The 22,303-nt window shown below is 38.6% G+C and overlaps 1 protein-coding gene across 6 annotated transcripts in view; it reads left to right on the top strand.

Moving 5' to 3' along the window:
* The window catches only part of SMG1 (SMG1 phosphatidylinositol 3-kinase-related kinase), a 155,816-nt gene that overhangs the window by 55,212 nt on the left and 78,301 nt on the right, over positions 1 to 22,303 (top strand). For 3 of the 6 annotated variants that reach the window (XM_014544419.1, XM_005871998.2, XM_014544420.1), the window contains exons 2-3: positions 19,482 to 19,645; positions 21,085 to 21,240. In XM_014544419.1, coding sequence (XP_014399905.1) covers positions 19,482 to 19,645; positions 21,085 to 21,240 — 320 coding nt within the window. Of the gene's footprint in view, positions 1 to 11,525; positions 11,717 to 12,369; positions 12,502 to 14,371; positions 14,430 to 19,481; positions 19,646 to 21,084; positions 21,241 to 22,303 lie in introns of those variants that run through there. The other 3 variants (XM_014544422.1, XM_014544421.1, XM_014544423.1) reach the window with 3 other exon arrangements.

The raw sequence follows: 22,303 nt of genomic DNA, 5'->3' as shown, positions 1-22,303 counted from the left end.
GGTCTCACTAGATTTCTTGAGGGTCTCACTAAATTTATCGGTGGTTTCTAGAAAATTTTTGAAAAAACTTATAACCGTGGTTTTGAACTCTATATCCAGTAGTTTGCTTTCCTCCATTTCTGTCATTTGTGACCTGTTTCTTTGTCTCTGCATTTTTTATGCTTCCCTGTGTTGATAGAGTGGCTTTGTGTGCCAGGTGTCGTATAGGGCCCAGTGGCTCAGTCTCCCTACTTACCTGAGGTGGAAACTCTTGGTGCACCCCTTTGTGGGCTGTGTGCACAGTTTTGTTGTAGTTAAGCCTTGATTGCTGTTGGTATCACTGATAGGAATTGGTCTCCAGGCCAATTGGCTGTGGGGACCAGTTGTGTCTACAATGGGAGAACTTCTGTGCTGGAGACACCCTTATGGGGCAGGACTTGCTTCAATGGGGCTTTGGCGCTCACTGAGTCTGCCCAGGTTTTTAGGCGGAGAAAGGCCAGGCCATTCATATGCAAAGCCTCTGGGCACAGCTTGGGTGGGGTTGTAAATTGGGTGGGGCGGGGTCTCAGGGAATCACCAGGGTGGAGCAAACCCCAATGGCTGCCAGTCTGCTCTGCCTCGGAAAGGTCCCGGGGTCTGTGTCCCACGGCCCGGCCCATGCAGGAACAATGACCGCTGCAAGCACCTCTGCGAGAAAGCCGCCCTCACGTTCCGGCCCGATGCCAGACAGTCTGGTTTCTCTTCGTATGAGTCTGGGTCCTCAGATTCTCACCCGGAACTGGAGTTCAGAGCAATCGGGAGCTTGTATCTCCCTCCCAATTGAAAAAGACAACAGCGTACCCAGCTGCCAGCCTCCTTCGCGCTCACCTCTGTACTTCCACACCTCTGCACCTCCTACTGGACTCAATGCGCTTTTCTCTTTCCTTCTAGTTGTAGAATTTCCACTCAACCAGCCTTCCCATGGTTCTGGATGATAATCTTTTGTCTTTTAGTTGTAATTTTAATGTGGTTGTGCACGGCAGCATCTTGGTTCCCCGAAAACGAATTCTTATAAGAATACCACTTGAATGCTACATTGCTTTCCCCCAGTCTAGTATGTATGTACGTTTGTTTTTAAAGGGAGTAAGTAAGGAGATGGATCCTTGGGATCATGGAAAAGGTATACTCTGCCAGTGCAATAGTTTGAAGTATTACTTAAAAAACACCACCACCCCACATGTATCCTCTAAACAAATAGGAATTAATGAGATTTCATATTATTATAAGAGTATATAGTAGTATATATAGTATTAAGCTATCATGAGATTTTGGTACTTTTTTATTTTAATCCTCACCTGAAGATATTTTTCGCATTGATTTATATATAGAGGGTTGGGGAGAGAGAGAGAGAGAGAGAGAGAGGGAGGGCGAGACACAGAGAGAGAGAGAGATAGACAGAGAGAGAAACATAGATGTGAGATAGACACATCTATTGGTTGCCTCCTGCATGTGCCCTGACTGGGGCCAGGATCAAACCTGCAACCCATGTAAGTGCCCTTGACTGAGACTCAAACCCTCGTTTCTTCAGTGTGAGGGTCGATGCTCTAACCAGCCAGCAACACTGGCCAGAGTGAGATTTTGGTGCTATTTTAAATTATGGCACTATAGATTGATTCAAGATGAGTAAATGATGTTTCCTAAGGAACTTTTTATCTAGAAACTTTGATTGTTTTTCTCTTGTTGTAAAAGGAAATTTTAAAAGGTTCTTATTTTAAACCACATAAATCAATCTGATTAAACTTTGTTTTGTATATCGTATAACAAAAGAAAATGATAGGATTCATATAGATCTGTGGGCTTAAAATGGCCTACATGATAATTTTGAAGTGATGATTTTGAACTATTCCATAGCTTTCTTAAACTTAAGACTAATTACTTTAAATACCTCAGTATGTTTCTAGCTTCTGTTGAGCAGAGTGGGAGCATTGTTTCTTGGCTCTTGGTTGCTGCTTACTTGTATATTTCAATAACTACAGAAACTGTCTTCATTTATTACATTTTCCTATAGTTAGAATAGTGTGATTATTCTGAAAAGTATCTTTCCTATTAGATTTAGGAGACCATATCTTCTGAGATTTATCTACGAGACATTTTTATTTCTTTATGTTTTAGTAGTAGGAAATGGTTATTTCAAGAGCACCTCTTAAAAGAAATTCCAATGCTTAAGTAGGAGGAATTACCATACATATTTTACCTTTGATTATAGATAGTATGTTTCTTTACCAGTTTGCTGTTTAACAGCATATTTCCTACCTCAAGATACCTAAGGACATAGGTCCTGTAGGAGTTATTGAGGATCTTGAAAGGAGTCAGAGTCCATTTAAAAATCCAATTACTGTCTTAGTATAAATACACTAATTAGTAGAGTTAGAAATAGAAACCCAGGGTGTTTTAGATTTTTTCCTAAGGTATATTTATTTTTTAAGAAAGTTGTGGTGGGGGTCATGTGTAATTTGAAAATTCCCTAAAGATATTTCTAATAATGTGCTCATCTTTGTTGAGAATCACTGTTACGGAATTTGAAATTCAGTTAAATGTCTTTTCTATATTTGTCATTATTTAACATGTGTTACATGTTAAGGGATGCATGCTAGAATATTGCTCTTATTAATGCCCCCAAACCTTGACTGTGCCCAAGATTTGTAGGGTGTACTATACCTTTGTGGCAATGTAGTGCCTAGCTTGCTATTAGTTTTCTTTAAAAGTGCCTATGTCTGAATTGCATGATATTTGTTTTTTCTTAATGTGCTACGAGTGATTTTTGGAACCACATTTTTCTGATCACTCTCACCTATAAAAAAAAAAAAAAAAGAGGTAATATTATCTGTTACACAGTACATTTATTTTTAAAGGTGCACACAGTGCTTTTTAAGATTATCATTTACTATTATCATTTAATCCTCACCGGATAGAAACATCTATTGATTGCCTCCCTCCCACACATGCCCTGAAACCATAACCTAAATATGTGCCCTGACTGGAAATCGAACCAGCCACTTTTTGGTGCACAGGAGGAGCCACCCAGCCAGGGCTTTAAGATTCGTTTTAAAGAGGAGATTTAAAATATGTAATTGTTAGAGAATCTCACATGCATGTAAGTCCCATGGGGATATGCTTGAGTCTGTTTTCTAGAGGAATTTTATCAGAATAATTTTATAGTCATCATTTGACTGTTTTCAGGGCTTTTTAAAGGTAGTTGTATATCCTATCCTACATAATAAAAGCCTAATATGCTAAGGCTGCTCAACCGCTCGCTATGATGTGCACAGACCACCAGGGGGCGGACAGTTGACAGGTCGATCAGTCGCCATGACGTGCACTGACTACCAGAGGGCAGACGCTCTGACTGGTAGGTTAGCTAGCTGTTGGGGTCCAGCCGATCTTGACTGAGCAGGATGGGCCCGAAACACCCTGGAGCCTTCCCATGGTCCCTTCTGGCTGGCCAACCTCCCGCATCTCTCCCTGCCCCGATTGTGCACCAGTGGGGTCCCTTGGCCTGGCCTGTGCCCTCTCGCAATCTGGGACCCCTCGGAGGATGTCGGAGAGCCGGTTTTGGCCTGATCCTGCAGGCTAGGCCAAGGGACCCCACTGGTGCACAAATTCGTGCACCGGGCCTCTAGTTTCTTGCCTTTTCCTTGATTCTAGAGTCCCAGTCTGGTTTCAAGATTCATTCTTTTAGGATTCCAGTAGTGCAAGCATGTCAAACATGCTTGCTGTAGTGTATATAGCTCTTAGTGATTCTTGATTTCCTCTGTCCTTAAGGTGTTTGGCTTTAACTGAAGAGCCTGGCTTTCGTCTTTTTATTCTTCCTGTGCTAGGAGGTCATGGAATAAGAGATTTCCTTTCAATCTTGGCCATTTCCCAGCTGAAATGGATGTTTCTAAAGTACTTCCAGGACTTGCAGACAAAAGGGGAAGATAAGCAATGCAAAAGGGACCTTAAGCAAGGTTTCCTTTTGTTAAATACTGAACATTGAATTCACATTTGTATTGGAGATAAAAAGCATATAAGATTTTATAACTACCAATATACTTGATACTTAGTAAGATACAAATTTATGCCAGTTGAGGTTCAGGACTTCAGAATACTTAAATTAGCAGTGGATTTCATATCTCTGTCTTAGCCAATGATTTTCTGATTTTACCAGCCTTTGACTCTAAATTTTTTGCATTGTCTCAGTTGTTAGTTAATAAGACTTCAGCTACAATTTTTGAAAGCTTATCAAAATGGGTAAGCAATAAAATATGGTGCATTTCTTTTTAAAAAATTAAGTGCTAGCCCCGGCTGGTGTGGCTCCGTTGGTTTGGCCTCTTCCTGTGCATCAATGGGTTGCCAGTTGATCTCCAGTCCAGCCACTTGCCTGGTTTGTGGGCTTGATGGCTGGTTGTGCGCTTGATGCCCGTTGGGGGAATGCAGAAGGCAGTGGATCTATGTTTCACTCTCATGTCAATGTTTCTCTCTCCCCCCGCCCCCTTCCTTTCTCTAAAAATCAAATAAATAAAATTTAATTAAGAAAAATAAAATAAAATTAAGTCCTAAAAGACTGTGAGATATTTCTTGGGCATTGATACAGAGTAAAATTTCTTCTTATGCTATAAATTTAAAACTTATTATCAATATAGGTAAGAGTTGTCTTTCACTGGTATATGTTCACTGTTTTGTTTCTTTGTCTGTCTTGGCTAAGATAATCCTTTTCAATCTGTAAATTCTAGATCTTCTTATAACTGATTAATTAATTCAGACACTAACAGTCTTTAGTTTCATTGGAAAGCACAGTGACTTTAAGCCAGTGCTGTTACCTTTATGCTTTTCCATTTAAAATGGCTAAATATGGTAGGCAATACAAGACATGAAATACTGAATTATTAAAAATAAATCAAGTTGCCGAAACCGGTTTGGCTCAGTGGATAGAGCGTCGGCCTGCGGACTGACTGAAAGGTCCCGGGTTCGATTCTGGTCAAGGGCATGTACCTGGGTTGCGGGCACATCCCCAGTAGGAGATGTGCAGCAGGTGGCTGATCGATGTTTCTCTCTCATCGATGTTTCTAACTCTCTCTCTCCCTTCCTCTCTGTAAAAATCAATAAAATATATTTTTAAAAAAATCAAGTCTTATACTTTTATACCTTTACTGTAAAGAAATGTATTTCCTTTAAAGTTAGGTTTATTGAGGTACAATTTATATGCTGTGTAGTTCTTTGAGTTTTAACAAATGTATATAGTATTGCCCTGGCTGGTTTGGTTCAGTGGATAGAGCATCAGCCTGTGGACTGAAGGGTCCCAGGTTTGATTCCAGTCAAGGGCACATGTCTGGGTTGTGGGCTTGATCCCCAGTAGGGGCATGCAAGGGGTAGCCAATCAGTGGTTCTCATCATTGATGTTTCTATCTCTCCCTCTCCCTTCCTCTCTGAAATCAATAAAAATAAGAAAATATATTTTAAAAAATGTATATAGTATTGTAACCATGACTACTACAATTAAGCTATAGCAGCAATTTTCAACCAGCTTGCCACAAGAATTTTTAAAACATGCAATACCTGATTATTTAGTCAGGGGCACTGACCTCTTTTCCCTTAGACTGTCAACAATAGCCTTTCAATGTGAATGAATAAAAATTATGTCTTTTTTGGGTATTTTTTTGTCAGATTTTGACAAAAAGTATATTTTTTGGTGTGTTGTAGAATTTTATTAATTAGTTTATGTGTGCCATAAAAGGTTGAAAATCGCTATAGAACAGTTCCATTATTCCCCCAAATTTCCTTGTGCCTCTTTGTAGTCAACTTCTACTCCCACCCCTTGGTAACCAATGGTCTTTTCTCCCCTATAATTTATCTTTTCAAGAGTATCATAAATAAAGTTCTTTAAATTGTGGTAAAATTTGCTATTTTATAATTTAGTGTTATTGAGTACATTTATGATGTGCAACCATCACCACTATCAAGTTCCAGAACTTTCCATCACTCTAAATGGGAAACCTGTACCCATTAAACAGTCACTGCATTCTCCCCTCTTCCTAGCCCCTAGCAACCACAAGCCTACTTTCTTTATGGATTTGCCTGTTGTGTATATTTCATATAGCCTTTTGTGTCTGGCCTGTTGCTTAGCATGATCTTTTCAAGGTTCATCCATATTGTAGCAGGTATCAGTACTTTATTCCTTTTTATGGTTGAATAATATTCCATTGCATAGATATACCACTTTTGTTCATCCATTCATCCTTTGATGACATTTAGGTTTCTGCCTTTTGGCTATTGTGAATAGTGTTTTGGTGACATTTGCATACAAGTTTTTGTTTGGACACCCGTTTTTAGTTCTTTTGGGCATATACCTAGGAGTGGAATTGCTGGGTCATATGATAATTCTATATTTAACTTTTTGAGGAACTGCCAAACTTTTCTAGAGTGGTTGTGCCATTTTACATTCCCACCAGTAATGTATAAGGGTTCAATTTATGGCTATCCTAGTGAGTGTGGTTTGTCATTATGGTTTTGATTTGCATTTCTCTAGTCACTAATAAAGTTGAACAACTTTTCATGTGCTTAGTGGCCTTTTGTATATTTTTGGAGAATTATTTTTATTCAAGTATTTTGTCTATTTTTAGATTGGAGTGTTTGTCTTTTTTGTTGAATTATAGAAATTCTTTATATATACTAGATTCTTATGAGATACATGATTTGCAAATATTTCCTCTGATTTTGTGAGTTGTTTTTTCACTCTCTTGATAGTGTCCTTTGATGCACAAAAATAAATAAGGTTTAAAAAATGTATATTGAGTAGATAAATTCAGAATTTATAATAATAAAAGCATAATATGCTAATTAGGCTGGTCGACCTTCCGGATGAAGCCGGGGCTGTGAGGGAAGCCTGGGTCCCGGGTGCCTGCTGTGGCCAGAGGGAAGCCCAGGTCCTGGGGACAAAGGGAAGCTGGTGCCAGCAGCCGGGGGAAGGAAGGCCTACTCTTGCACGAATTTCATGCATCAGGCCTCTAGTTTAAATATATTGCTGAAGCCAGACCCTTTTATTGCTGGCTTCTTTTTTTGTGTTCAGAAAAATTACTCTTAAGATCATATGTATAGACCAAATTTTAGTTATGGAAATATTAACTTAGAAGAGAAAATTTTTACTTAATGTAAACAATGACAATGGTCATCTTTTTTTTTTTAAAATATATTTTATTGATATTTTACAGAGAGGAAGGGAGAGGGATAGTTAGAAGCATCGATGAGAGAGAAACATTGATCAGCTGCCTCCTGCACACCTCCTACTAGAGATGTGCCCGCAACCAAGGTACATGCCCTTGACCAGAATCGAACCTGGGACCTTTCAGTCCGCAGGCCGACGCTCTTTTCACTGTGCCAAACCGGTTAGGGCGGTCATCTCCTAATTGGTTGCCCTCCCCTCTGCATGTAGCAACCGCTATTTGTTCTCTTTTCCCTGTGAATGGTGTGTGGTATAAGTTAGTACCTCCTGCCTTCAATACTAACATCTCAAACAAATGAGGAAATTAAAGCTAGTATACAACCAGTAAATTACAATCTAGTGTTGTACATGCTTTTTGAGTGCTATAAGAGTTTAAAGGATGAGCTGAACAATGGGCTTTTTCCCCCTAAAATCACAGCATTTTATACTCCTAACTAGAGGCCTGGTTCACGAAATTAGTGCACTCGGGTGGGGGGGGGGTCCCTCACCCCGGCCTGCACCCTCTCGCAGTCCCGGAGTCCCCGGGGGATGTCCGACTGATGGCTCATGGGGAGCGGGCCTAAGCCATTAGTCAGGCATCCTTAGTACTGCTGTGGAGTACTGCGTTGAGCATCTGCCCCCTGGTGGTCAGTGTGCGTCATAATGACTGGTCATTCTGCTGTTTGGTTGATTTGCATATTAGCCTTTTATTATATAGGGTTGGAACTTATATTGACTTACAATTTTTTTCTTTCTAGATTGTAAATTAACAGAGGGTCTCAGTTCACCATTTGGAGTTGCTAACTCTTAATTAATGCCCTTGTAGTAAATGATCAAGAAAGTATTGTTGATTTTAATAAAACATTTTGGAGAGGAAGTGTGGGTTGAAGGTTGAATCGTGAAGAAAAGTTAGTATAATCTTGAAGAAATACAGAGTAAAACATCCCATAAGCCAAAGGGTTAGGTTAGGGGACTGCATTCCATGGTCAAGAGAAAAGCCTCAATTATGAGAATAGGCAATCATTTAGTCAACAAGTAATTTATATGCCATCTAGTCAACGGATATAGTGATAAGCAAAATTAATGGGCCCCTGCCCTTCTGGTATTTATAATCTCCTGGCAGAACATAGTTTTGTTTTGTTTTATTTTGTTTTGTTAATCCTCGTCCGAGGATATTTTTCCATTGATTTTTAGGGATAGTGGAAGAGAGGGAAAGACAGAGAGAAGCATCAATGTGAGAGAAACAAATCAATTGGTTGCCTCCTGCTAGAGCCCCGACCAGGGCCTGGGCCAGGGAGGAGCCTGTAACCGAGGTCCGTGCCCTTGACACGAAACCGGGAATCAAAACCGGGACCCTTTGGTCCACAGGCCGACGCTCTATTCACTGAGCAAAACTGGCTAGGGCCAGAACATAGTTTTAAATAAGTTTTTCAAATGTTGTAAGAGCTAAGGAAACTATTAGGTTCTCTGCAGCACATGTATATAGGCAGGGACTCCTAGCCTGTTCCAGGGGAATCAGAAACTTTCCAAAGGATAGCTGAAGCTTGAAGGATAAAGAGAAATTAGGTAGGGTTTGCGAGGGATCAGGACAGGCTGTTTCAGGCAGACAGGGGCTGAGCAAGGTGGTTCTTTCCATGGCACTGAATGATTAGGATGATGGGGTATGGAGTGTACAGTATAAGGGGTGGTTGGTAGAAACTTAGCTTAAAAAGGAAGTGAGATACATAGGATAAGGGCATGGGGAGATATCAGATTTGTGTTTTACAAGAATTATTTTTGTTGCAATGTGGAGAAGAGATAGGATAGAGGTGAGACTTGGAATCGGGGACACATATCTGACTGATCAAGTAGTGCCATTTATTAGAAAAATAGCTGACGATTGTACTATTTATTACAATGGGGATTCTGGGAGGAAAGGAGCCAGTTGTGTTTGGTAGTTGATGGAATACAGGTAGGTGATAAATACTGCCATTGGCACGTATTGAGGGAGAGTACAAAGGAAGATGAATAGAGGGCCTAAGCTTGGAGAAACTCCAAGATTAGTGGATTGGTAGAAGAGACTGAGCAAACATTTAAAGGCTCCTGAAATAATAGGACCAGAGAGGTGGGGAGAAATAGAGTATAACATCCCATAAGCCAAAGAAAGGGAAGAGTCCAGTTCTTTAAATCCTCAGGATCTGAGCATAGAGGAATCTTGTAAGGATGTTTTAAAATGGTTTTTATTCGGCCCACCTCATTCCTCTCTGAAAGGCACCTTTGTGCAGGCCACAACCTGCTCAACCCTGCTCAGCAGCGCTGTGAAAGCTGCTGAGAGGATGAGTAAGATGATGCGTGGACTATATCTTGGATTTGGCAACCTGGAGGTCATAGATGGTTTTGCCAAAAGTGATGGGGTAGATAGAAATTGGATCAGTGAGGATTGAGGAGCTAGTAGAGGTGAAGAAATGGGAGTGGAGAGTAGAGACAACTCGTTGTTTGACTGCAGATTGTTGGTGGAGGGATATGTGGGATTGATGAATTTTTTATGGTGTTTAAAAATTTTGTTTTTTGTTAATCTTCACTAGAGGAGTGAGGATATTTTTCCCATTGATTTTTTTTTTTTTTTAAGAGAGTGGAAGGCTGGGGGATAGAGGAAAGAGAGAAACATCAATGGGAGAGAGATACCGTACATTGATTGGTTGCCTCCCTCATGTGCCCTGACTGGGGTGGGGATGGAACCTGCAACCCAGGTATGTGCCCTTGACTAGGAATTGAACTCACAAACTTCCAGTATGCTGGCCAGGGCTTTATTTGTATTTTTAAAGAAAAGACATTAGAATGTTTTATATATTTAAGGAGAGGATTCAGTTTGGTGGGAAAACTTAAAAGATGGAAGTAGATGAAGTTGTAATCAAGGCCTCTAGAATTGGATGCAGGTGAGAGTTTGTGAGTGTGTTTGAGACAGAATGTGTGGGGGCAGTTAGAGTATTTTGGAATCTGAAGAGAATGGGAAAGTTCTGGATAATGCATGTAGCAAATGGGAGATTAACATTGAAGTACCTAAGAATGTGGTGCTTACTGATGGATGATGGATAATTGATAATTGGGTTTATCCATGGTTGGATTTTGCCAGATTGGTGTGAGGAAAATATTAAAGGAGGTTTAGGGGATTGGCAAGAGTGTTATTGAAATGATACACTAGCCCTACCCGGTTTGGCTCAAGTGGATAGAGAGTTGGCCTGCGGACCTAAGGGTCCCAGGTTTGATTCCTGTCAAGTGTACATGCTTGGGTTGTAGGCTCAATCCCCAGTAGGAGGTGTGCAGTAGGCAGCCAATCAATGATTCTCTCTCGTCATTGATGTTTCAGTCTCTCTCTCCCTCTCCCTTCCTTTCTGAAATCAATAAAAATATGAGAGAAAAAAAATGATAGACCATGAAATCTATGCTGTTTAAAAGGGAATGAAGAAGGAACTTAGACTGGGAAAAAGTAGAAAGAATCACTGGAATTAAAGTTACTAAAAAAATTTTTAGAGTGGTATTGAGAAACACTGAGTAGACAATTGTCTAAAGCAAGTCATTGGAGCATTGAGCAAGGCGAACTGAAAAGAATGTGTGGGATTTTTTTTTTTTTTTATTGATTGGCTGATTGATTTTTTAGAGAGAGGGAGGTCGATGTGAGAGAACAACATTGGCTGCCAACTGTATGTGCCCCGTGAATACACAACCTAGGCATGTGCCCTGACCAGGAATCGAACCTTCAGCCTTTCAGTGCATGGCATGACGGTCCAACCAACTGAGCAACACTGACCAGGGCGGGTGTATGGCATTTTCGAGACAAGTAGGCCATAAGTGAAAGTTCCTACTTTGGTAGGAACAGTTTCAGTGGAGTGCTGACAGTGGAACACAGATTACAGATAGTTGAAAAATGAGTGAAGGCAAAGAAGATAAATTTTTCTCAAGAGGTTTGTCTGTGAAGAGTCTAGAGACAAAGGAAAGACTAGAGAGTGCTTATTATATGCTGATGATGTGATAAAGGAAAGTGGGAGATCCCAGGCATACCTTAGAAGATAGGGGGAATGTCCAAAGGGTTGCTGTAGATACGAGGTGTACCTGTTCCATTATGTAATCGTGATGGAAAGGCTGTGTGTGCAGATGTAGGTGAATTTGTGGAATATTGGAAAGAAGTTGGCAGCAGTGGCAGAGTGTTGAAGAACTCTAAAGTTAGACAGATCTGAGTTTGAGTTCTTCCTCTGCCTTTTACAAGCTGTGTACCTTTTAGGTCAGTAATGGAACGATAGTTACCTCATCTGTAAGATGGTAACTGATAGGATTATGTTAAGGATTATAATAAATGTATGTAAACTGCTTGGGTAAGTTGCCTACCAGACTTGTAGGGGCTCAAAATTACTAGCTGTAATTGAGAATGCTATAGAATGGTTTGTTCACCAGGGGTTTTCTTATGAAGCAGGGATCTGTAAGTCCACTGGCAGTGCTGGGAAAAGGAGGAAGAAGTACAGAAAGTTTGAAAGCTGTTTTGGAAAGGTGAGACCCTGAGTAGGGAAATGTGCACAGCATTGAAGACCCAGTTGTTAGAACTACATAGGAGTGGTGTGTTCACCAACCTTTCACTGAAGACAATTGTGCACCGGAAGCAAAGGTTAAAATCCAATGTAGTACCCTCCTAGAGTTAACTTGCTTTGTTTCTCCCTCTGGTTAATTTGATTAAAGGTCTGCCAATAGAGGGTGCATGAGATTCCTTGGAAGGGAAATAAACTACAGCAGGTCCTTGAATAATGTTGTTTTGGTATAATGTCCATAAAATACCATAGGATCTTATCTCTTATTTATATCAATTAGGCAATATTGGTTTTGTTATACTAGTATGTCATTTCACTTAAAGTTGTAGAACTTATTGACAGTGTTAAATGAGGACTTACTGCACTGAAAGTCAGTTCTTTATTATGTTTGCTAAAGATATTAAAAAACAAAATTTAGTCTTTTAAATTTTGGATTAGAATATATTCAGTGATTTAAAATATACTGGTAGGTGCAGAGTTAGAGGGGGCATGATCCATAAGACCACCTTTATTTTGACACCAGTTGCAAGTTTGGAGGACCCCAAGACTATTTTTAGGTAGGATAATTCACCAGAAGAACTTAAAGAACTCATTGAAATCTTATACTCATGGTTACAGGTTTTTACAGCTAAAGGATATCGAGTAAAATCAGCCAAATGTAAAGGTGCATAGGGACAGAGTATAGGAAAGTTGTAAATGTGGAGCATCCAGTTGTTTCCCTGTGGAGTTGTGAACAGTATTACTTTCCTGGTATCGATGCATTACAATAAGCATGGAGTATTAACCACCCATGGAAGCTTACCCCAGCTTTGGTGTCCAGAATTTTTATTGGGGCTCCATGATTGACTGCCCACATGGCTGAACTTAGTCTCCAGCCCTTCTGCAGATTGAGATGATTCATGTGACTGAAATCCTTTACCATAAAGTGACATTTTCTGGTGTGGCCCTAAACCCTGGTGAACAGTAACACTCTTATTAGGTATGACGTTCCAAGAGTTTAGAGATTAATTTCCAGGGTAAAGGCTAGACCTCTCTTTGGGAAAGGTAAAAAGTCTTACAAGTTTACAATAAATGTATTTTCGTATTTTGAGTCCACAGTGGCTATTTAGTTGAGAGTTTGAGTAATACTTAAAAATTGGTAACAAATAACCTATTTATAGACAGTTAATACTTAAGGAGCTAAGGAAATTTTATCAAGAATTTATATATACTTAATATTTTTTAATATTGTAAAACTGATGTTTCATTTATAAGTTTGGCATGATGGTTCAATTCTGTTTCATTAAATTTGAACTTACTATTTTCTCCTACAAGAGGAGTTTCATATAATGAAATCCCTGAGTCTCCCAAATGAAATTTTTAGCCCTAGACTCATTTTAGAGTAGTGTTTCTAATGTGGAAGTGATGTACACAAGGCCCAAGGTTATGCATAGTTTCACCTTTTTTCTTATTCCTCATGAAAGCATGTCTGAATCCAGGTGAGTAAGAGACATCACAGGGATATCCTTGAATTTATTTCTAAAAAAGGTAAATCATTTTCAAGTGATATTAACTGTTAGTATGAAAAACTCGGCATATCCTACAACTGCTTTGTGACAGTGACACTATCTTTGAGTTACCACTGCTTTAGCAGGGGTGGGGAACCTTTTCTCTGACAAGGGCCATTTGGATATTTATAACATCATTCGCTTAATATAATTCCCTTAATATAAATTTATGTTGCTATGAAAAAAGCTTCTAGATTTATTGAATTTCAAGTCACACCTGTGGTTGCCGAGGCAAGGCCAGATCAAATGATTTCTCAGGCCTTATATGGCCCGTGGGCTGCACCTTCCCCACCCCTGCTTTAGAGAGCAAATGCATTCCCACCTCATTGGCTTTAGTATAATCTTATTTCCTGGTTGATACCCAGTACAAATTAGATCTCACCATGAGAGCAAAATTCCTTAATAAGCCTACTTAAAAACAACTTGAAGCAATATGATGCTTATTCCCCTAGCACCACCAGGTGTGGTGTTTGCATCAAGTCATTTCAGGGTGCTTTATGGAAATGCTTCCTGATAGGGAATTCCCTGACTTCATACTTCCAAATCCCTGATTTCATACTTCCAGAATGACTCTTTTCCTTTTCCTTTTTTTCTCTTTTCTATGCTTTTCTTTTTTTTGTTATTCTTTATAATGCTTATAAGAACTGGACCACAAGACCACATTTATCCAGGAGATACTATCCTCTAATATATGGTGGATTGTTGATTTGAGGTCTAAGGATTTGGGTCATTCAAAAATGAATGACTCCTCAGATTTGTTACATTTTCTATATACTAAGAATAGACCACTAAAATGAGCGGTAACTATATTTGCATGTGATTTGTATGTTATAAGGAACATTTAAATTCTTCTATATATTAAACTTTTTTTTTTTTTTGGTTGCCCCCTTAAGCCTCTCTATCCTCTAAGGCACAGAGTGGCTTTCCATTTCAATTTTTGCTTCAACATATGAAACCTAGAGGGCCATAGTTTAACTAAAAGCACCTAATCCATGAATGATATTTGCTTCATGTGTGAACAACAAATGTTTTAATCCGCTGCCTTCACTAATATTGTAACTACTGTCTTACAGATTGACTTGATGCAAAACATCACAAAGGCTCCATATTATACAGTATGCGATTTTTGAGGTATGAGCTTTAGAAACTTACCTCTCGTGTGGCATGTACATCAGGCTTTAACTTCAGTTTAATCATTTTGGGGAAATTTATGCATTTCTTTTTTTCTCTCCATAATATTTTTAGAGTATTAAAGGGGCTATGGAGGTATTTTTGGATCCTTGCTCTAGAGTTCTTAGTCTCAACAGATACATTTTCTTTTATCACTAAATTGAGACACTAATTCTGGCAGATGATAGCTTTTTCAGCCCTTATAACTAGCTTAACATTTATGCCTGCCTCTTTGAATTCAAATCTGCATTTTCTATTTTGTGCCTTTGATTGCCTCATTTTAAGTGTTCATTTCTGTTCTTTAACAGTTTTCTGTTTATTGGACTGGGATAATCTTGTTGGTGATTACAGCTTGCTACTGACTTTTTTTTTTGAGACCTAAGCAGTCTAGAAATTATAAAATAGAGATCTTGTGTAAATGCTGAACCATTTGTGCTTTTTGTGTTCAGAATACCAGTATCTTGAATTCTGGTTGGAAATGTTTTAATCAGTTAGTATTAAAAGAACTTGGCCATTAGGGAGTTTTTAGACAGTGGTTCTACCCTAGTGAAAATTTTGATTTATATCTCTGAAAACCCAAATTATGGAGGTGGTGGGAATCTTGATGGTCCTAACTCATGGAATTTTAAAAACCTGTATTTCTAACAAATTGGGAAGTCACTCCTGTTTCTCGTTGTGTTTTTTTTGTTTCTTTTTTTTTTCAATTTAGTTTGAAATCAGTACTCGCTAGTCAGAAATGTATTTGTTGGTAGGAATAGATTGTTTAATTTCTTCAATGAAGAACTTAGAATCTGCTATATATTGAGCATAAGAACTTACTTTGATTGTCTTCATATGTTCATGAACTACTTATACATTATTTGTTAGACTGGAAACAAGTTAATTTAGTACTATGATAATGTACGCTATAAGCTGAGTATTTTTTAAGATTTCATCATCTTATTTAAGCCTCACAACAACCGTCCATATTAGATAGATATTACCCCCATTTTAAGCCAGAGACAACCAAGGCTTGGAGATAAGTACCTTGTGCAAAGTCATACGTACTTTTTCAGTGCTGGAGCTGCGATTTGAGACCAGATCTTTTTTTTAGATCTGTATTTTCTGCTGCTTTAAGTCTACTGCTATGCTACCAGAAAATAATACAAATATTTAAAAGAGAAATATATGTGATACATAAACATAATGAAAAAGGAAATTCCGATATTTGAATATTAGTAGACTTCATTTATCTAGGTGTTGCAGAATTATTTTACTTCACTCATTCATTTCCTAACATCTTTCTTTCCCAGGTTGTGTTAGATGCCAAACATACAGAAAGTTCAAAACCTGTCAGAAAAGCTCATATGCTCTCTTTTATTTTTCAATTCCCTTTAAATTAATGGTATGTTATGGATTATTATAGGTGAATATTTAATGTGCTATTTTTGGATACATGGGGAATGTTTTTACATTAGTTTTTTTTTAAAGTCCTCATGCTCCACTTAGAGTTAACGGTACTTAAGTACTTAGAGATTTAGTATACTTAGAAAATATTCTCATACATTTTTCTTGAAATTTCATTGATTTTATTTTCCCATATGTTGAAAGTATTGAGCTTTGTCTATCAATTAGTGAACCCTGTATGTTTGAAGAAGATACTCCATTATGAAGTCTTAGTTCTTCTAGTATGCTAGGGTTACGGAATTTTATCAAGTTTCAAATGGAGAGCCTTTAGGAATAATTTAGACTTGTGACACTTAGGGATCCAAGTTTAATTGGGCTTATTGTTTGTATTCTGTATCAACAGTGGCTACAGAAGTACAGATCAGGGTGTCTGACTGATTGAGCCTGTGCAAAGTTTCATGTTTAGTATTTTTGTGGGTGAGGGCAATGAAAGGATGATAACTAAATTAAATATACTTATAAACACTGCAGTCATTTTATATATGGGGTAGGGTCATGGGGGTTGAGGAATAGAGTAGCTTCTGCTCTTGCCAGTGTCCTTAATTTTTCCAAATAATTATAAGTTCAGAAGGTGTTTCAGTAAGTATCATAAAAGTGATTTTTCAAAAGGCTGTTTTTCTCATAAGAAGTATCAGTAGGAGAGGAACTTTTAAAAATGTTGCCATATGGTATGTAGTGTTGTCTTATTTCTTGATACTTTATGATCGATGCTTGGAAGAATAAGGTTCATGAGAAATTATGAAGCTTAGCTCTCTAGTTTACTGATGAGGACATTGAGGCATAGAGCTGATCCTGGATAAGGACACTAATTTTACCCTAAAACTGCACCCCTCATTTATTAATATTCAAGTATCCAGGATTATCCTGAATAATGCTTGATTTAAAAAAACACTTATTTATTGATTAATTTTAGAGAGATATAGGGAGAGAGAGAACGAGAAACATTGATTTGCTCTTCCGCTCATTTATGCATTCATTGGTTGATTCTTGCATGTGCCTGGCTGGGGATCAATCCTGCAGCCTTGGTGTATCAGGACGATGCTCTAACCAACTGAGCTACCCGTCCAGAGCTGACAATGTTTGATTTTTAAATAGATTATGAACTGCAACCTTTAAACTTAGCTTTATTGGGTTCCTGATATCTTTCATTTTCCTCACTTTTTAGAATTTTAATAGATATTTTTTATAGTTAAGGAATCTTTGGTGAAACTTTCAGTATTGCAGTTCATTAGAATAATCTTACTTTGCAACTAATGTGTTCTTTCCTTATATCCCACTGAACTTGCTTTCAAATATCATTCTATGATTTATTTTCTACCAAATAAGTTACACATTCAGGTGAGAGAGAGAGAGAGAATGCTACATTGCCATGAGGCAGTACATTAAAAGTAATTTGGGCCCAGCTGGCATGGCTCAGTGGTTGAGCATCGACCTATGAACCAGGAGGTCACTGTTCTGTTCCTGGTCAGGACACATGCCCAGGTTGTGGGCTCGATCCCCAGTGTGGTGCAAGAGGCAGCTGATCAATGATTCTCTCTCATCATTGGTGTTTCTATCTCTCCCTTTCCCTTCCTCTCTGAAATAAAAAAATATATATATTAAAAAAATAGTAATTTGGTAAAACTTTGCAACTGCCTCATATGTTGCCAGTGTTTTTTTTACAACTGGGAAGATTAATTTTTCCCACTGATAAATCTCTCCTGGGAGAAAGAACTGCTTCTTTTACCTCCTGCTCCTCCCTCTCCCTCTTCCTCTCTCTCTAGGTGGTACTCTATGGTTGACTTGGTATTACCTTGGCTTTCAGGGGCCATGTCTTCCACGGAGTTCATAATTTAGGGATCCACTTCCAGCTATGATCTCAGATTAGCTCTCCTCTCACCAAGTAGTCTTGAAAGCAGGATCACAATCCTTTAAAGCAGTGATTCCCAAAGTGGGCGCTGCAGCGATCCAGGGGGGCGGTGATGGCCACAGGTGCATTTGTTTTAACTTTTTTTGTATTACCTTTCTATTCTGAGTTCAATAAATAGTTTCATAATTTCAAACTTCAATGTTTCTAATTTACGCCTTTCTTTATATTTTACGACGAAAAAGGTAGAAACATTAATACATATATCTTTCTGTTTAATTGCTATTAAAATTTTAAAAAAATTAATTTCCAGGGGGCGCTGAGTAATATTTTTTCTGGAAAGGGGGCGGTAGGCCAAATAAGTTTGGGAACCACTGCTTTAAAGTCTTAACAGGAAGTCCTGTGTCCTCCCCATGAAGTGCAGGATCCAAAAGCTACTCGGAACACTAAACTCTGGCCCTCCTTCTGCCATATCACTCTGTGCCACTGTGTACAATTGACAGGGTCACTTCCCAGATAGGCAAAGGTAATGGGCAGCTGAAGATAAATCCTTCCATATTCTAAACATGAATCAGACAAAAGCCTCTTTTTTAAGGCATTCTCCCTAAGGAACTTCTTTTATCAAGTCATGTGAAGAGAATCCTGGACCAGGGTGACCAAGTGTCCCAGTTTGCCTAGGGCTGAGGGACTTCCTAGGACAGTGATGGTGAAGCTATGACACGCATGTCAGAGGTGACATGCGAACTCATTTTTTTGGTTGATTTTTCTTTGTTAAATGGCATTTAAATATATAAAGTAAATATCAAAAATATAAGTCTTTGTTTTACTATGGTTGCAAATATTAAAAAATTTCTATATGTGACACAGCACCAGAGTTAAGTTAGGGTTTTTCAAAATGCTGACACGCCGAGATCAAAAGGTTCGCCATCACTGTCCTAGGACATGGGACTTTAGTGCTAAAATCAGTTAAGTCTTGAGCAAAGTGGGATAAGTTGGGAATCTTAATCCTGTAGTTACTCATATTTCTAAATGGATCCTTAGAATAGTAGTAGAAGGAGCTGAAAAATGGGCATTTCATCCATTGAGACTTATTAGACACTGGAGTGCTTATTTATAAGAGTAATAATTTAAAAAATATAAAAGGTGGAGAGAAGAAAGAGAGGCTTATATAAAAGAAAGATTTATTACTTGGGCCAGTGATTTTCAACCTTTTTCATTTCAAGGAACACATAGACTAATTACTAAAATTCTGTGGCACACCAGTCTGACCAAAAAATAAGGTATAGCCCTGGCCAGTTTGACTCAGTGGTTGGAGCGTCGGCCTGAGGACCAAAGGGTCATAGCTTTGAATCTCATTCAAGGGCATATACCTCAGTTGCAGGTTCTCAGCCCTGGTAGGAGTGTGTGCAGGAGACAACCAATTAATGTGTCTCTCTCCTGTCCATGTTTCTCCTTCCACTCTCTCTAGAAATCAATGGGAAATAAAGATATTAATTTTTATCCATTCACACCGGACAGCTATTGTTGTATTGGCTGTTGCCATATTTTGTATTTGACAATCTAAGAGAAAAGAGGTCAGTATTACTGACTAAATAGTCTGGCATTGCATGTTTTAAAAATTCTTGTGGAACCACTAGTGTGCCTCTTGCAGCACACCGGTTGAAAATTACTATTGAAATATTTGTTTAAAGTTCTAATCTTATACTCTTCTCTCTTTACAGAACTGATAGTGCATCAGCCGACCCAGATAATTTAAAATATTCTTCATCCAGAGATAGGGGTGGGTCTTCCTCTTATGGACTGCAACCTTCGAATTCAGCTGTGGTGTCTCGGCAAAGGCACGATGATACCAGAGTCCACGTTGACATACAGAATGACGAAAAGGGTATATATATTTCCTTATTGGTAGGGGCATGCTTTTTATGTTTTTTAACCTACCCATCCCTCCCTCCCCTTTCTCTCCCTTCTGCACCTCTTTCTTTATGCTTAGAATATAGCTATTTTTTTTATAGCTATTTTATATTTAATAAAATGTCAAAGTAAACAGCAGTTCATAATAGGCAGCACACCATGGTGCAGAGGCAAGAAACCCTGGACTTTAGAGCTAGGTGGTTTAAAAAAATATATGTATATAAAATACAGTGAGATTTTTGAAACTTCATAAGTTTACCCTCTTAAATTTAAAAAATTAAAACACTTTATATACATATAATACAGAAATGCAGTTTCCTTGCCAAAAAAGAAAAATACAGTATCACTAAGACTGAAGTCTCTGTCGACTACCATCTCTCCTCTAGACTTGCCCAAAGTGCGATTGATTGATTGATTGATTGATTTATATTTAGAGAGGAAGGGAGAGAAGGGTGGAGAGAGACAAACAGATTTGTTCCACTTATTTATGCATTCATTGGTTGATTTTAAAAAATATATATTTTATTGATTTCAGAGAGGAAGAGAGAGGGAGACACTGATAGAAACATCAATGAGAGAAAATCATTGATTGGCTCCCTCCTGCACACCCCCTACTGGGGATTGAGGCTACAACCTGGGCATGTGCCCTTGACTGGAATTGAACCCAGAACCCTTCCTTCAGTTTCCACAGGCTGATGCTCTGTCCACTGAGCCAAACCAGCTAGGGCATTAGTTGATTCTTGTGCCCCGATTGGGGATCAAACTCACAACCTTGGCATATCGGGTTGACGCTCTAAACAACTGAGCTACCTGGCCAGGATTGTCCCAAAAGATTTTTTTGTTTTTGTTTTTAGGTATTTATTGATCTTTTTAGAGAGAGAGGGAGGAAGAGGTAGAGAGAGAGAGAGAAAAAAACAACAACATCAGAACATCTATTAGCTGCCTCCTGCACTCGCCTGCAATGGGGTCAAGCCCGAAACCCAGGCATGTGCCCTGACTGGGAATTAAACCTGCAGCCTTTCAGTGCTTGGAATAATGCCCAACCAGCCAGGGCCTAAAAGGTTTTTTAAATTTATCTTTATTGTTGAAAGTATTGCAGACCCCCTCCCCCATCCCCTTGACCTCCTCCACCCCGCTCCAGTCTCTTCCACAGGCCATGGGTTATGCATATAAGTTCATTTGTTAATCTCTTCCCGCTCTGAAAATCTGACTTTAGTTTGCATTTCTCTTATCTTCTGTTGAAGTTATTAAAATGAAATTAAAAGATGGTTTCAAGGCTGGCAGCGCAGGGACAGGTAAGAGAAGCAAAGGCTGGTTGAACTGTAGAGTAGGTAATAAGATCCTGAACTCTCAGGAATTCATTGAGTGAAACAAAGAGCCTTATTTAAATAACGTAAATATTGCTGTTTTTAGGTGGTTACAGTGTCAATGGAGGATCTGGGGAAAATACTTATGGTCGGAAGTCGTTGGGGCAAGAGCTGAGGGTTAACAATGTGACCAACCCTGAGTTCACCAGTGTTCAGCATGGCAGTCGTGCATTAGCCATCAAAGACATGAGGAAATCACAGGGTAAGACTGGGCAAACTGCGGACCACACACATGTTCCACAAAGACCTGTATCTCCTCTTCTCCTAGATACCTTATTTTGTACTAATACCTTGCATATATGTGAATTGGTTAATTTACTCTGAGTTGAAAAACCTGTGCACACAATAATATTTTGCATTCCTTTTCCTGTGAATTGTTTATGAGTAAATTCCTACCAGAAAGGTTTTAATACTTTTTAGAAGAGAATTCTGTTAAAATAAGATTGGAAGACTGGGTAAGATTTTAAAGAAAGAGTTTTCCTGATTATTGTGGCTATTGAATGTGTACAGTGGGCTCTTATTGCTGCAAGTCTATGAACCCTAATGCCTACGGGGGATATGAGTATACATGGAGTGGACCCTTTCTGAAGTTAAATGCAATCATGCCTCTTTCTGCCTTATAACACGAGCCTTAGTGTATATAGATAAAGTACCCTGAAAATTCAGGGGATTAGAGGTAAAAACTTTTTTTCCTACAAGAGAAATTTATTGTATTGGTAAAACTGAGTGTGAAATCAAGATTTCTGATGTATACACTTTGTTGGAAAGAGTTACTCCTTGGACATTTAGTTTATGACTTGTTCCATTGCGGGGTGTGTATGTATGTGTTATGTGGATCTTGGTGCACATCTTTGTGCATATAGCTTTTGAAAAATGATTATTTTTGGATAAGTTTCCAGAAGTAGAATGCTAAATCAGAGGTTGTACTGTTTCTAAATAGTGTTTGAAGTCTTAGACTTACGTATGATAGAAATTGGAAAGCGACTCTAACACTAAGTTAGTCTAATTCTTTCTCCTCACAGGCTCCGAGTTATGCAGTTGGCAGAATTGTAAATAGAACCTAGGTTTCCAGTCTGGTATCCTAATGACATATTCTGTATTCGTCCTTACTGAAATATTCAATGGGCTAGGGATTTCAGAAATTCTTACTTCTTGTCTCATATGTTGTAATTTCTTTTATTATGGTTTTTCTTTTGTGCCTTAGAACTGAAACTGTCAGACCCTTTGATATGGCTAGAGGCCCGGTGCACAAAAATTTGTGCACT

Source organism: Myotis brandtii, unplaced genomic scaffold (assembly GCF_000412655.1).
Source record: "Myotis brandtii unplaced genomic scaffold, ASM41265v1 scaffold363, whole genome shotgun sequence".
NCBI lineage: Eukaryota > Metazoa > Chordata > Mammalia > Chiroptera > Vespertilionidae > Myotis > Myotis brandtii.
Note: the sequence above shows the minus strand (reverse complement) of the source record. Positions and strands in the feature narration are given on the sequence as shown.